Below are 15034 nucleotides of genomic sequence, written 5' to 3' on the forward strand. Positions count from 1 at the left end.
TGTTTTTGGAAACTTTGGGTTTATTTGGCATACTCTTCATGCATTGAGGGTCACAGTGTTCACAGTATTTAAACATGCTTCTTCACAGGGAACAGGTGACACGTCTGAAAACAAAGCCGGTCCTTTACATTCATCCGTTTTGGTTTTTGGAGTCACGTGACTTCTGCACAGCTTGAAGTCAGGATGATCAACATCAGCTGATCAGGGAGTGATTGATCGACACAACTCACATAGACACCGACAGAAATATACACACACCGGGAGTCCTTGCACAATAATACAGATTTGGTGTCCCCTGCTGTAGTCCATCAGAGTCTAGGAGGAGGAATTCAGGATTCGGGAGTCTGCGGAGTCGGAGCGCTCCTCGTACTCCTCCTCAGGGGAGTACAGGCCCGGTTTGGGTCCCAGCGTGCAGCTCTCCTCCTGGATGCTGATCCTCGGCTCCTCGGATGCTCTGGAGGGGAGCAGATTGGAGCTGCGGAACACGGAGCCTACGGGGCCTGATGCGGGGCCTGCGGGGGAGAAGGGGGACACGTACTGCGCGGCGGAGCGGAGCTGGTACTGCTGCTGCAGCGCCATGGTGTTCCACAGAGTCACGTCGTTGTGCACGAACGGGCTGGCCTGGCTGCGCGTGAGGGAGTTGCGCAGCATGAGCGGGTAGCGCGTGGGCTGCGGGAAGGACGGGTGCTGCAGGGGGACACCGAGCGGACCCGAAGCGGACTCGGCTGTGAACCGGAGAGACTCGGGGACCCGGAAAGCAGAGCCCACAGACCACTTAGCTGAAGAAGAAACCGGGTGGTAGGAGCCCAGCGCGTGCTCGAACAGGTGTCCGTTTGAAGGCAGCACCAAGGCCTCCGCGTGAGGGTCTGTGTGCGCGTGCGCGCTCCCTTCAGGATTCCGACTGGACAGCAGCACCTCGATGGCCCCCACCAGGTCCCCCCCGCAGCCTCTGAGGATGAGATCCAGCACGGGAGGCTTGTGCGCGGGGAAGATCTTCTTGAGGACCTCCAGAGGAGGCCGGTTGGCCCTGAGGCTGAGGGGCAGGTTGATGGATCCCGCGAGGCCCTCTATGAGCACACCCTGCTCCGAGGGGCTCACGGGAAACTTCTGAGGACTCTCTGTTTTTGTTTCCTTCTCAGTGCTGGCGGGTTTGGGGAGACTGTAGCGGCTCTCCTCGGGCTGGGAGGGGGTCTCTGGGGGCTCCGGGGTGTAGCAGGAGTTCGGTTTCGAGCCTTCAGGGGAGCTGACCGGGTCCTGCTCCTTCTCACTGGAGCTGCTGCTGCCTCCGTTCTCACCTCCTGACGCGTCATCAGGAGCATCCTCTGCTGGATCTGCAGGACCAGAAAACACACAGTCAGAGACCAGTTTGAACAAGAAACACGCACACACACGCACATACACACACACACACACACACACACACACACACACACACACACACACACACACACACACACACACACACACTCTCACACACACGCACAGACACACGCACACACTGATCCATTACAGCGTTTAATGCAGACTCGTCCATTTAAAGAGGGAAAGTAACATGCAATTAATCTCTTGTCAACTTGTCTCCAACACAGAGACTGATGTTTAGATCTTCTCTCTTGGGCAGAGCTGTTAACACAAACTGCTGACTGTGTTTGTCTGTGTGTGTGTGTGTGTGTGTGTGTGTGTGTGTGTGTGTGTGTGTGTGTGTGTGTGTGTGTGTGTGTGTGTGTGTGTAGACAGCTCGCTCGTTTCTCGGTAACTTTTCATCTCAAGTTGACCTCGTGCAGAAAAATATGAGGGTTACATTGGCTCGTGCTGTCCGCGCTGAAGACTGGGATCTCTAACGCTCTCAGCTGCACGTGGAGCTGATCTGGGGTCAGCTGATCGAGTCTGAACGTTTATAAAGAAACGACTAAAACCTGACTTATTCTGAGGGCCGTAAAAAGGCAGATTGTGTTCATTACTTAACTGATAATATTGATAGAATATGGTAAAGAACAAATCTAAATTTAAAGGCTGATTTGATATTTTAGGTTAATAAAATGTTTTTAAATAAAAAAAGCTAAAGAGTAGAAAATACCTCTGCATTAACGCGCACATAATTTAACAGTCATTTAAAGCACTTGATTAAAGGCACATCATTGTTTAATCATTTTGTAGGTTAAAACTGAAAAATATATATGTTCTCTATATGAAAGTAAAATAAATTGATATAGAATATGTAGTATACAATAAATACAGGACAACTAATAAATAAATAAATTAAAATAACGATGATTCTGCTGTCATGTCAAAAAAACAAATCAGTCCATCACAAATATTAAAACGAATTAATGGGTGTAGATAAAATGAGGGTTAGCATTGTAAAGAGAGAACTTTAATACTTTATTTTATATAGAGATTTAAAAATTATTATTTGATGTATTCTGTCATAAATGTGTTTTTTCTGCTTTGATAAAGCCACACAATCCTGTTTTTTGACATTTTGTTTTAATAATATTGATCAATCATTTTAAAATATTTGTCTATAACTAACTAAAATGTTGTATGTCTTTTAAAATTAAATTAAATTCTCTTAATTATTTCAGTCATCTTGTGCTATTCCTTATTTTTTTTCATTTTTTACAAAATCTCGTCTTTATCTTTGAGATAATAACATGCAATTCAGGGCAGAAAATATGGCAATATAATACATTGCAAACAATTGCTAAGACAATAAAAACAGTATGGGGTTTAAATATTTAGGCAAAAACAAATAAAATCAATACTTAGTGGTGTTATTGTGGCCAACTTAAAGTTTTTCTGGAGCAAAGAAACTAAAAACAGATCTTTTTAAATTTGTTTGAATTAAGGATAAAATAATATTTCACTAAATTGATCTTCCATTGGGGGAAATTCCCCTTGTTTCAGCAGCTCACAGCATAGAACAATATACTTACAGAGTTTAAATTGAATAATGTAAATATACTGTGTTAACTTATGGATGTTAAACACACACACATTATATTGATGATGATGGCTGCAGAGTAAACACTGCACACAGTCGCAGTGGTGTAAATGCACTACACGGATTAAATGATGTTTATATGTAGAGCTTCACATAGAAATATAAATAAACATGTAAAAAAATATATATATAAAGAGCCAAGAAAATAATAAAGAACAAATCATAATATTATTGTACTTGGGTAGGTATGCATACACATGAAGCTTTAGTATTATAATAATGAAATGATTCTAGTTTGTGTGTTTGAATGATAAATGATGACCTGAGAGGAGGCAGCGCTGAGCAGCTGCTGTGTAGTGAAATGATGATGATGATGATGATGATGATAGATATATGACTAACATTACATTATAGAGCTGGTGTTATTAAGTCTGACTGCAGACAGATTTAAAGAATGCAAATGCTCTGCACAAAGATGTCAATCCTTAAATTATTTTATAGAATACATGTTTTGAGCATCGTCCGTTTAAAAAAGTAAACATGGAATAATGTCCTTCAAATGTCAAACTCTTTAGCTTCTTCTCTGAACTACAGATTCAAATGCAAACATGCAGCCTTCAAATATTGTTTTAAGAGCCGGCTATAAAAAAAAAAGGCACCACATGAAGATTAAACATCTTGACCAGCAGCTATAAAACATGCAAAATGATTTCATATTATAAAGTAAAATATTTTTCGTAATTTATCCTTTGAAGATGCTTTTTCACCCAATAAAATCATCCCTTTATTTTAATTTTATCATTTAAATTAGCCTTCAAATTGCATCAATTTAAAAATGTATTAGTTTCAATCTGCTGCATTATTTTGTAATCTTGTTTCCGTCAATTAAAAGTATGAAATGAACAAAAAATGTAAACTTTCAAACATCCAGACTGGTCCCTCTCCTCCTCCTACCTGTGCATGTTTGCGCTCCGGCCTGCACCGCCTCCGCGCTGCTCCACCTCAGCTCCAGCTCCTCCTGTCTCTGCGTGGCTCCCTGGTTCCCCTCGCCGGCTCCGGACATCCCGATGCCGGGCAGCACTCTGAGAGACTCCGGGATGAGGCTCTCCAGGCTCTCGTTGGCCTGCTGCCTGCGGAGCGCCACTTGCGCCGCCATGACGCGCTGCCGCTCGATGATGAGGATGCACTTCTCGCACGTGCAGTCCTTGAAGCGGCAGTAGCGCTTGTGACCTTTGAGCCACGAGAGCACGCCGTGGTTCCGACACCGTGCGCACTTGGGGGTCCTCTGCAGCGGGGCCCGGGGCTGGGACACAGGAGCCCCCATGTACAGGTAGGGGGACCCGTAGCCATTCATCGTGTCAGACGCGGCGTGTTTTCCGGGACGCGCGGTCGCGAGTGATGTGGTTCTGGAGATGGAGCGGGATGGAGCTGCTCTGCCTCACGCATGACACGAATAGGAGATGAAGAGGAGTGGGCTTGTCGAGCAGGATCCACCTTTCCTTCGGCTGACAGCACAGATACGCATCAGGCTGACACGCGCTTGTGGAGACGAGTAACCAAACGCTGTCACTCACGTCGACGCGCCTGCACGCTGCAAGAAATATCCACGAGAGGGTGGGAAAAAACACCAGCTAATCCCTCATGTTTCTCTGTGAGGCTGCAGAGCCTGCTTTAAGAACACACTGCTACACCTGTGCCAGGATTCAAGTGGACTAGAAACACTTGGATCTGGAGTGTGGAAAGTTTCCTCTCCTTTATTACTCTGGTTTTAGAGATTTTAAGAGTCTGAGTCTTGTGGCTTTTATGAAAGGAATCATCACATTCAAGTAAAATGTTGCCAAACTGCAGCACAGACATTTTCTGGGACTGTATAACCGAGTCTCTGGTTGACATAAACAACATTTTCTTTAATTATTATACTCATCTACTAAATGTGCCCTCTGGTTTAACTTATTTCATGTCTTTAAAAGTACTTCTTTACCTTTCTTTGTACAGATAGAATTTTTGTATTTGTCTTTAGGTTTATATATTTATTGTCCTTCATGTCTTGTTGTGTCCTTACTGTCTTGTTGTTAAGTACCAGCGTTCCAATCACCACGTCCAATTCCTTGTGTGTGTGATAACTTGGCAATAAAGATTGCTTGAATCTTGAATCTTGAATTTGAAAACATTTATAAAAGGGCCAAGATGAATTGAAGATAGATTTTAAAAGGATATAACATACGAATCCCTGTTTGAGAAGAGAGTAGCACCCTGAAACTGTTCTGAGGCTCCGATCAGCTGTTTCACTCTGCTGGTGCTACATTTAGAGAAAATGACAAAGCAACTGTGATATCAGGCCTCCTGTAACACATTTAACAGATTAGATGTAGGAAACAGAGTCCCTGCATGAAAGAAACATCCATGAAGACTAAAAAAATGTACATTTCAACTGGAGAAAATGCAAATATTTGCATGCACCAGCTGTCCAAAGTGTCCAAAGAGGAATTTATGATTCTGAAAGATAGGGAATTAAAATGTAAGGAGGTGTCGGCACACATTGTAGCTTATTTTCTATATGCAGGCAGAGATTTTGTTGTAATATATGAAGAGTTCATTTGCAAAAGCTCAGTTTTTATACATTTTCAAAAAACATATTTATTTTCAAAATAGATTTTTAATAAAGTTACATTTTTAAGATACCTCGAATCAGTAATGTCATTTTGACTCAGTCAAAGCCACCCTGCTTCAGTTGATTGATAAAACCTAAAGCTAGTATAAGAACAAACATGTTCTTTGAAACATTTTTCACATTTTTAAATAAGAGTTATCTGTTTTTGCAAATTAACTCTTCAAATATAAAAGTAAAAACATATTAACAGGATTATATGTACCTATTATAAATGTGCATTATCCAGAGACTTTGGAGTACAAATTTGAGACACAGAATGTCAACAATGATCCAAGAGGGGAGAAAAAACCTGCACATGACTTTATGGATAACAGCAAAATAAAAACAAATCCAACCTTTAAGCCTGAGTCAAACTGTTTCACTCATCTATTAATAAATCTCTCAATATACCTTTAAAAATATATTTTAAGGAGCAACAAAAGTAATCAAAGATCAAGTTTAGAGGTCAGACTACTCGTCTACATTTGCTCTCTGTGTTTTCACGCAGGTCCTCACACCATCACAGCGCTCCCAGCCTCGTGCACCTCAACACAGTCGTACATAACTGAGATGATTAGCTCTGTGCATGTATAAAAGCCCTTTGGGAACTATGTCGAGGACGCTGATATGTCCCTTCTGCTGGACTAATAGAGGGCATTGAAACATAACACCGGACAAAGCCGGGGCCCATTTCTGACCGTAAAAAAGGTTTATTCAAGCAAATAATGGGATCGGAGGCTGCGCGGCTTACAGAGAATAAGAGCACGGTAAACTTCCCCACATGAAGCCCGTCTCCAGGGCTATTAAGCTTTTAATTGGAAAATAGCAGAGGAAATTTCAAGGTGACTAGAGTGGCTTTGCAGTTTGTGCCGGACGAGTAGATTTGTGGGAGTGGGAGGCGGCGGGTGAACGCCTACACCACAACGCATAATAAATTTATTCATGTTGTTCGTTGATAAAGAGTAAAACACAAAGTGGAATAAAAGTTTATACTGCAGGGTGCATCCGTGTTTACACGAGGGCCTGCTGTGGGCTTTTTTTTATTCTGATGCGCTGCAAGAAAAGGAAATATTTAATGCTGAGGTCCTTCATCGAACAGAAACACAAGAGAGTTTTTAAATGACAGGAGAGATGTTACCTTTATGAGGTAGAGACGGCTGCAGAGATGGACGAAAACTGAGTGTCTGAGAGGGGCTTTTAATTCTATAAATATTCAAAAGATGTGCTTCCTGAATAATTTAAACCATGAGAAAATGTTGGTTCTGTCTTTTTTATATTCCCCTCTGGTGCCAACATCAAATGAAAACTCCCATTTGGTTTACTGAACTAATAACCAAACTCTGATGGAAAATATAAGCATTTTATACCTGCTAAAATCAAAATATCAGCATTGGGATGCACCTGAGAGTGCAGCTGCTCTGTTTTGTAACATACTTGTTAAACTTTGACCTCAAAGCCACCTGAGGAGATTATTTCTGGCTATGAAACAAACTACATTTCACACTGAGGCCTCTGTATGACCTGAAAAGCACCATCAGTAAAAAGATTGATTGTAATTTTCATGCCTGTACCCACTGCCACGGAGCAGGAAACGCTTACTCTTTAACAATTTCCACAGCAAATATTCATAATGATTGAAACCGTCTCAATATGGAACTACAGCAATGTCTGAAAAGAATTCAATTCAAGAAGAAGTACAAAGAAATGATTTTCAGGAGGTACAAGGAGGAAGACTAGTGTTCAGAATCACGAGGGGTTCACTTTTGTTTGTTGGTGTAAGTATGAAGATAATATATGAAGATTTGAAGTGTGGGATTGCTCTCATATAAGGGATTAGATCAGTTTTAACTTCTTCCTACTCCTCTTTGCACATTTAAAGTAAAACGTTTCACTGCTTGCTAATATTGATTTTGTTTCTTTTGTAAAACAGTTTCTTTTTTTTTTTCTTGTATGTTTGTATAACTCCTTCTTTTCTACTTGTATGCTTTTTTTCTTGTATTTTTACTTTTACATGTTTGAAATAAAGTCATCAAATCAAATCAACTGTACTGTTAAAAAAAAAGCAGGATGAGATTTTTTGGGGTGAAAGAAGACAATTGTTTATTGCTTTAATTGTTTTTTTGTAGCTACTCATTTACTCTTCGGTTCCTTTAAGTTGTTCCTCTTATATTGTCTTGCTAGTTCAAATGTCTCCCCCTCATGCTTTGTTTGTTATTGTGGGTTTTTATGACGTAAAGCCAAGCGGCAACCTCCGGTCTCAAACTATGAAGCCCAATGCGGAAGTGTTATAAACTGCAGTTCATCGAGAATCCACTTGAGGCTGGCTGCAGAAACACCGGAAACCACATAGACATGAATGGGAAAAAGACGATGTTTGCAGCATTAATAAACATGTTTACAGCCTGGTTCAAAAAACGGCTTGGCCCTATGAAGCTAATCTCTCTATCAGCACACACTGTACGGGGGAGGGGGATTTTTTCAGAAGATATTAAGATTACCAGTTTTTGCCCAAATAAGGACATGACTGACTTGACTCCCGGTCGAGAACACATAGCTATTGGCTAGGAGGATCAAACCCTGCCTCTTTACGTCACACTCTGCCTGGTTGAGTTCTGCATTTCCAATATGGCCGCCGCCGTCGATTGACTTCAAAACAGCGTTCAGGAACAGATGGGTGACGTCACGGATACTACGTCCATATTTCATACAGTCTATGCGTAAAGCACTTTGTAACGTCTGTTTTGATAAGTGCTATATAAAAAAACTTGATTACTATTATTTTGCAGCAAAGATATAAGAGATACCACTTTGTCCACAGGGGGCGCCAAAACTGACACTAACTGGAACTTCTGCACAGTAGCTTTAAAACAAAACTGTCAACACGTTTTTTTTTTCGGCCGAGGTTGGTGGAAAAATTGGGCAATAGGAAAAAAATCGTGAGAAACTGAAATTAAATCCGCCACTGCGTCTGACTTGAAGGTGATCTGATATTCCCTCTTGTGGGAAAATCTGAATATTTAGCTTTGTTTAAGTGTATAAAAATGTTAAAGAGTCCCAGCACTCGCACTTCTGTTGAGTCAAGTACATAAATTCAAGTCTTGCAATTAAGTTTGGGTAAAACTTTGTTACATCAGGAACTTCTCTCATTTGGTAGCTTCTTTTTTTTCCACTAACAGCAGGAAATGCTTCTTCTGTTTTGTGTAAAAGCAGAATATCTAAATGCAGAAAACCCCCCCGCTCTAAAAGAAGAGATGCCGCTTGGTTTGATACAGAGGTTACACTCGTGCTCTGACCACTCAAAACACTTTGACAGTACACATCACATTCATTCAAACACTGATGTCAGAGTCTGCTATGTGAAGTGCCCGTCAGTATTAATGAATCTCATTCACACACCACTGGCACAGCCACAGGGGGACGTTGGGGGGTGAAGTGTCTTGCCCAAGGACACTTAAGGCTGATTTATACTTCTGCGTCGAATCGACGGTGTACCCTACGCCGTAGGTCCGCGTAGCTCCCGTACCTACGCAGAGGCCTACGCACGTAGCTGACGTGCACCTCCTCCGAAATGTAACTCCCTGTAGAGCCGACGCGGGCCGCAAGCTCTGTGATTGGTCCACTCGACGGCTTTGTCTTTCTCGCATTCACAGCACTTCCGGGATCCCGGACATCGGCCACACATTGGCCGTGTATTTTACTCCTCCTCTCTATTCTTCATGTCATCATGTCTGTATGATAAACAGCAACATGTATCAGCTGTAGATTAACATAACACGCTCTGAACCGATGTAGAAAAGTAAACAGAGATCGTAGCAGGACCGGAAGCAGGCGACCGGCTATCAGAGAGACCACACTGCCCTCAAGCGTTTCGGAGGAGAATTGCTGCGCGACACGGACACATCGACGCACAAGTATGTGGGGCTCATGTCCGCGTCAGCCCCTGCTGCGTAGGGGCGACGCAGAAGTATAAATCAGCCTTTAGCAGGACTTGGATCGAAACCTCCAACTTTTGGATTGTTAGCAGTGAGCCACAGCTGCTCCTTTAAAACACACACGCTCCTCTTTTAAGTCTCCTTCTCTCATGTTTTCATCTGTTTTTTAAGTTGTTTTTTTAACACAAAGTCAAGAGGGCTATAGCTTCCACATTTGAATCATTCATCTTACATCAGAATGAACTCCTCCTGCCGAGGAGGCCCCCATAGAGCCTGAGGAGAAGGAGGAGCTGACCTCTGCTGAGTGGGGTTATTATTAGGTGCTGATTGGGGGCGTTTCTGCCACTCACAAGTCCCGTCACAGAAACGCTGATTTAACGCTCCCTGGGGAGGCGGGACAAGGAGTTCCTACAGGGGGAATTAGCTGAACGTCTGAATTAGTGACAAAGCCCCGAACATCAGTCAGAAACATCGGTCTCTGGGGAAAAAGAGGAAGTCTGTGGGTTCATTAGGGTTACTATATAAAAAGGTTAAACTGAGGAGGTGACACAGACTGTTAAATTTAAAATGAGCACCAAACTATCAGGATACAAAATCACTGATTCTGCTTTAATATGTTTTTATCTGACTGTTTGTCACCTTTTAAAAAACACAGGCTCAAGCCTTCATTATAAAAACAGGAGATTTAAAGTTTAAATAGAAAACACCAGAGGGAATAATCTGATTTGGTGCCTGTGAGCCACTTGTGGAGAAGAGTGTCGTCCTCCCGAAGGCTGCCGTTCTCAGATCAGGTGTAAAGACAAATGACGGGTGACGTCCTCAGATTAGTTGTGGATGCGCGGCGTCACGGCGGCCTGTTAAGTCGGCTCAGTCTGTCAGACTCGGCCTGTTTATTGGTGCTCCGCTCTCAGGGCGGGACGTTTATGACCGTGGCTCTGCCTGTCCTTCAAATCCTCCAACGCTGCTCAGCAAACACACAGAGACAACATGGAGAACAGACGACTACACCTCAGATACAGACGTGTGTGCTCATGATTAAAAACTCATGCATGTGTAAAATGTGTTTGCACCCCTCTTAAAGGGACAGAGACTTATTGTAGGGTAAAACCACTGGAAGGTCTTTATTATTTTATATATTCATGCTTCTGATCTTTCAATTGTTTTAATCTTTTGTTGTTTTTAGTCTTCCAACATTGTTTTATCTTTTATCTGTTTGCTGTTTTAACCTTTGTATCCTCCTTTCTGACTGATTTAAAGGCTTTTATAACTGTGTAAACATGTTATTCTGCTCTTGATGTCTTGTTATGAATTATTGTATTGTAGAGTTCCTTTATTTTATTTTTATTTATATATATATATATATTTTTTTTTCCTTTTTTTATTTATATATATTTTGGGGATTTCTTTTGTGAAGCACTTTGTAACTTTGTTTATTTGAAAGTGCTATAGAAATAAAGTCTCATTATTATTTATTTTTGCTGTCACCTCCCTGCAGTTTTTTTTCTTAAACTTTTATTCATCGTCTTCCTCACGTTTCTCTTTTATTGCCTTTTAGTTTCTTTCCTATTTGTAAATCACTTTGTAACCCTGTTTTGAAAAGTACTAAATAAATAAAGATTATTATAAAGATTATTAAGAAGGCCTATTTAAGAGCAAAGTGAAGCAGTAAATTCTTTCAAATTACTGAATACACTTAAAATTAATGACATGGTTTTTTTTTAAATGGCTACAGAATGAATTGAAAATTCATAAAAGATGAATTTATTACACTAAATATAAAAAAAAAGACTTCTTGTAATCCAGCACTGCTAACTCACTCAGTTTGTGATGAAGGCCTGGGTACACAGCCACACTTTCAAACCATTTTGATGCAGTCAGATTGAGCCAGCTATAGCTCTCTGCTGCTCAGATTAACAGTCATCAATTTAGGCAAAGTAAGAACTTCTAAAGTTGGATTCAAGAGTGACATTTTGCACACACAGGTGTAGGGATGGGTACCGAATTCGGTACTTTTATAGGTACCGACCGAATTCTATCGGTACTACCGGGTACCAACTCACAGAAAATCAAACGGTACCAAGTTTCGGTACTTGAACGCATCCTTGTGACTGTGAGGGAGTGGAAGAGGAGGCGAGTTTCCATACTTTCGCCCTGTAATAAAGTCAGAGATTGACCGGGTGGACGTCTCTGCTCTCTGCTCTCTGCTCTCTGCATGTGCGCGGGAGCGCGCCAAACGGAGCCTGCAGCTGACGGGCGCGCGCACTCACCGCGAGGCAGACCTGCATGAGGATTAATTTGAGACCTATTTTATACAGTCTATGGTTGAGACGGACTCTCTCGCTCCGACTACCTGCCCTGTGTATAACCGTTCCTGTGTGCGTGAATGCCCAACAAGTAAGTTGTGTCCTGTTATTATAAAGAGACGTTTAACGTCTGCAGGCGTTCACTGTGTTCATTGATAAACCCCCAGAAAGAGCAATTAGAGCCACGAGCACGTGTCCGCTAATATCACCTATATAATCCTGTTTCTGTTCATTTCATTTTAAATGAAATGAATAAGTTAAATTTAAAAATGTTGAGATTGTATTATTAAACAAATTAACATTTATTACCACATAAAAACACAAAAGTACTGAAAGTTGGTACCGTTGAGTACCGGTACCGATTCCCAGGTACCGGGTATCGGTACCGTATCGGTTCAAATGTGAAAGGTACCCATCCCTACACAGGTGCCATGTTAAACTACTCTTCAATCTGTGTTCATTTATTGCAAAAATGTACTCACACATCTCATATCATGCTGGTCTAATTTGAAGTCAGATCTGTAAACAGGTTTGTTTCATTAGCTTTATAATATTCCTTAAAGGTGCTGTGAGGAACTTTTGATTTGTATCGATTCTGGCGCCCCCCTTGTGGACAAAGTGATACCTTTTATCTTTTGTCCTGTACATGCAAAAGTAGTGTTTTCAACAAAAGCCTCACCCTGTTCTGTTCAACAGTCAACTTTATCAGGCAATGTGATTATTTTCCATTAAAACCGTCAAATAAAGGCTGTTTCTGAAGCAAGATGTCCATCATCTAGTCTGACACCTACCCCCCCAGGGCAGTTTCAGGCATTAAAAATTACAACAGAGAAGGTGCCAGTGTTGCTGCTGATGGCCTTGTTTGCTATTGAAGGTTATAAAGAGGCATCAGTATCATTTTCAGTCTGTTTCTCAGCCATTTCAAAACTCCTCACAGGGCCTTTAAATTCACAGGCTCACATAGTTTAAAAGGCGTTCCTATCGAGTGTTTGAAAGCCTTGATTTAGACTCTTCAGAGACACATTGCACTGTTTAGACTTCTCTGTGAGTCCTGTCTGTAGTCTGGCAGAACTGTTTACATGTACGATAAGCTGCATCGTACAATGTCAAGAAAAGAAAGCATACATGGCGAGGGAAAGACAATCCCTTTTACATCAGAACACCTGGAGGCTGCGGTGGTTAGTTACTGCTCATTTGTACAACAGAAAGTGATTCTAAGAGGACAAGAGGCGGCTCATGAGTGCACATATACAACTATATCTATCACTCAGCTGTTCTGAAGACAGTGTTTTAAGATTTCATTAGACAGACTTTTCATTCATGGTGTGCTTGATAAACACAGATAAATGTTCATGACTCAGAGAAGCTGGTCTTTGGTGAGATGTAGGTAAAATAAGTAGAAAGAGTGCATATGTGTCCCTTACAAGTGCTGGCCAGAGAGCTTTCACTCTTTATGCACCAAAACTGTGGAGGGAAGCTGTTTTTAAAAGTAAACTTAAGTCTTGCCTTTATAATCTGGCTTTTAACTTGGAGGAATTTGTTTTAAGACTTGGACTGCAATATATCCATTATTACTGTTGTTTTAGCCTCATTTTCATTTATTTTATTGTATTCTATCTTAATATATTATATTTAATTTTAACTTGTTCATTTTTCTGGTATTTATCTAATTCTATTTTATTGTATAGATTTGTTTTATTTTATTATTTCTGATGTTTATCTGATTTTATTTTATTTTCTGGTGTTTATTTTAATTGTTTTAATTAATTTTTTGCTAATTATGTGATTTTTTATTGATTCTATTGTAATTATTTTAGCTTATTTTTCTGATATTTATCTGATTTTATTTTATTGATTTGATCATCATGATTTAATTTTTCTGGTATTTATCTAATTTTATTTTAATTGATTCTATTTTTCTGATACTTCTCTGATTTTATTTAATTCAATCAATTTTATTTTATTTTTTTTGATACTTCTCAGAATTTATCTTATTGATTTGATCGTCACAGTTTTATTTTGTAAGTATTTTATATCACTTTCCTTTCCACTTTAACCTCTTTCTGTTGTTTTCTGTCTCTCTGGTATTTTGTGAAGCACCTCAGGTTGCATGCTTGTACGTATGAAAGGTGCTAATCACTGTTTCACGGACATGCATGCATGCACTCCTTTTCAGCTGTTTTCTTCAGACCCTCGATGATCATAACTCAATCTCAAGTTGCAAAAGCACAAAACAAACTGAAGTGCCTCAGAAGTGTGGGTACAGGCAGAATCACTTTAAATAATTTGAGATCTCAACAAACAACTGGAATAAACACAGGAGAAAACCTGCACTGTTAATTTGAGATGATGTAAATCAGGCAGGATTCAAGACAAACAAACTGTCCAAAAACAGAGTTCATTAAATGTACAGTTATCTTTGGCGCTCAGTTTGCAGCTTCTTCACTACAACAGAGAGTCCTCACATATGAACGTACATAAACACTTCTGAGTTCCCTCTCTCCGTCTCTGAGCCCACAGTCCTCCCTCCATGTCTGCACCGAGCCGCCATCACTCCACCCGGAGGTGTCACGCTGGGATCCCGGCAGATTTTATCTATTACAGGACGGCGTGATTCATGGAGGCAGAGGCAGCTCAAGGAAAACCAATCCTGTGACACTTTCCCCCCCTTGCGCCGTACACGGGGCGGCAGCAGCTACAGAAGGACAAGGCAGCGGCAGCCGTGATAAAATGGCCTTCCTTAACTAAACTCGTAAAGCACGGGGCAATAAAACTCAATCTTCTGTAAAATCCAATTAAGTCATTATCTGACTGATTGTATCTTTAATTGAAAACAGAAGTGACAGTAAATTTCTGTGATATATCAGGATCAATCGATACTGCTGTACAATCCGGTCTCAAGAGGTGATTTATAATGTCAAAGTCTTATAGGTAACTCCACATTCTTCTCTCTAAAACCACTGGTGGATGAAATTAAGAGTAAGTGCGTTTCATAAAAAAACAAGATGGTCACGTTATTGATTACAACAGATGGGGCAGAATCCAATGAATGTTCCCACCGTGCAGCAGAAAGAAAATACAAGTAATTTTCTCTCACTGCTTTATATTGTTGTTTCTAGCACACCATCACATTTACACTCTATCACTTTGGAGCGTTTTTATTTCCGGAAAACTTGTAGCAACATAAACTCCAAGACTCCGGATG

At 40.9% G+C, this 15034-nt stretch overlaps 1 protein-coding gene across 1 annotated transcript; it reads right to left on the reverse strand.

Moving 5' to 3' along the window:
• Positions 1–4851, reverse strand: dmrt3a (doublesex and mab-3 related transcription factor 3a). The gene is made up of 2 exons (XM_034691662.1): positions 3899–4851; positions 1–1331 (listed from the first exon to the last, which is right to left on the reverse strand). Exons 1-2 carry the CDS (start codon positions 4296–4298, stop codon positions 316–318), a joined length of 1416 nt encoding a protein of 471 aa, XP_034547553.1. The 5' UTR covers positions 4299–4851; the 3' UTR covers positions 1–315.
• Between the last annotated feature and the right edge of the window lie 10183 nt (positions 4852–15034).

Source organism: Notolabrus celidotus, chromosome 9, assembly GCF_009762535.1.
Source record: "Notolabrus celidotus isolate fNotCel1 chromosome 9, fNotCel1.pri, whole genome shotgun sequence".
In the NCBI taxonomy this organism is placed as follows: Eukaryota; Metazoa; Chordata; class Actinopteri; order Labriformes; family Labridae; genus Notolabrus; species Notolabrus celidotus.

Coding starts and splice junctions, on each gene's coding strand:
- dmrt3a (XM_034691662.1), bottom strand. CDS start 4,298: ATGAATGGCTACGGGTCCCCCTACCTGTACATGGGGGCTCCTGTGTCC. Junction 1,332..3,898: donor CGGAGCGCAAACATGCACAG/GTAGGAGGAGGA, acceptor CTGGTCCTGCAG/ATCCAGCAGAGGATGCTCCT.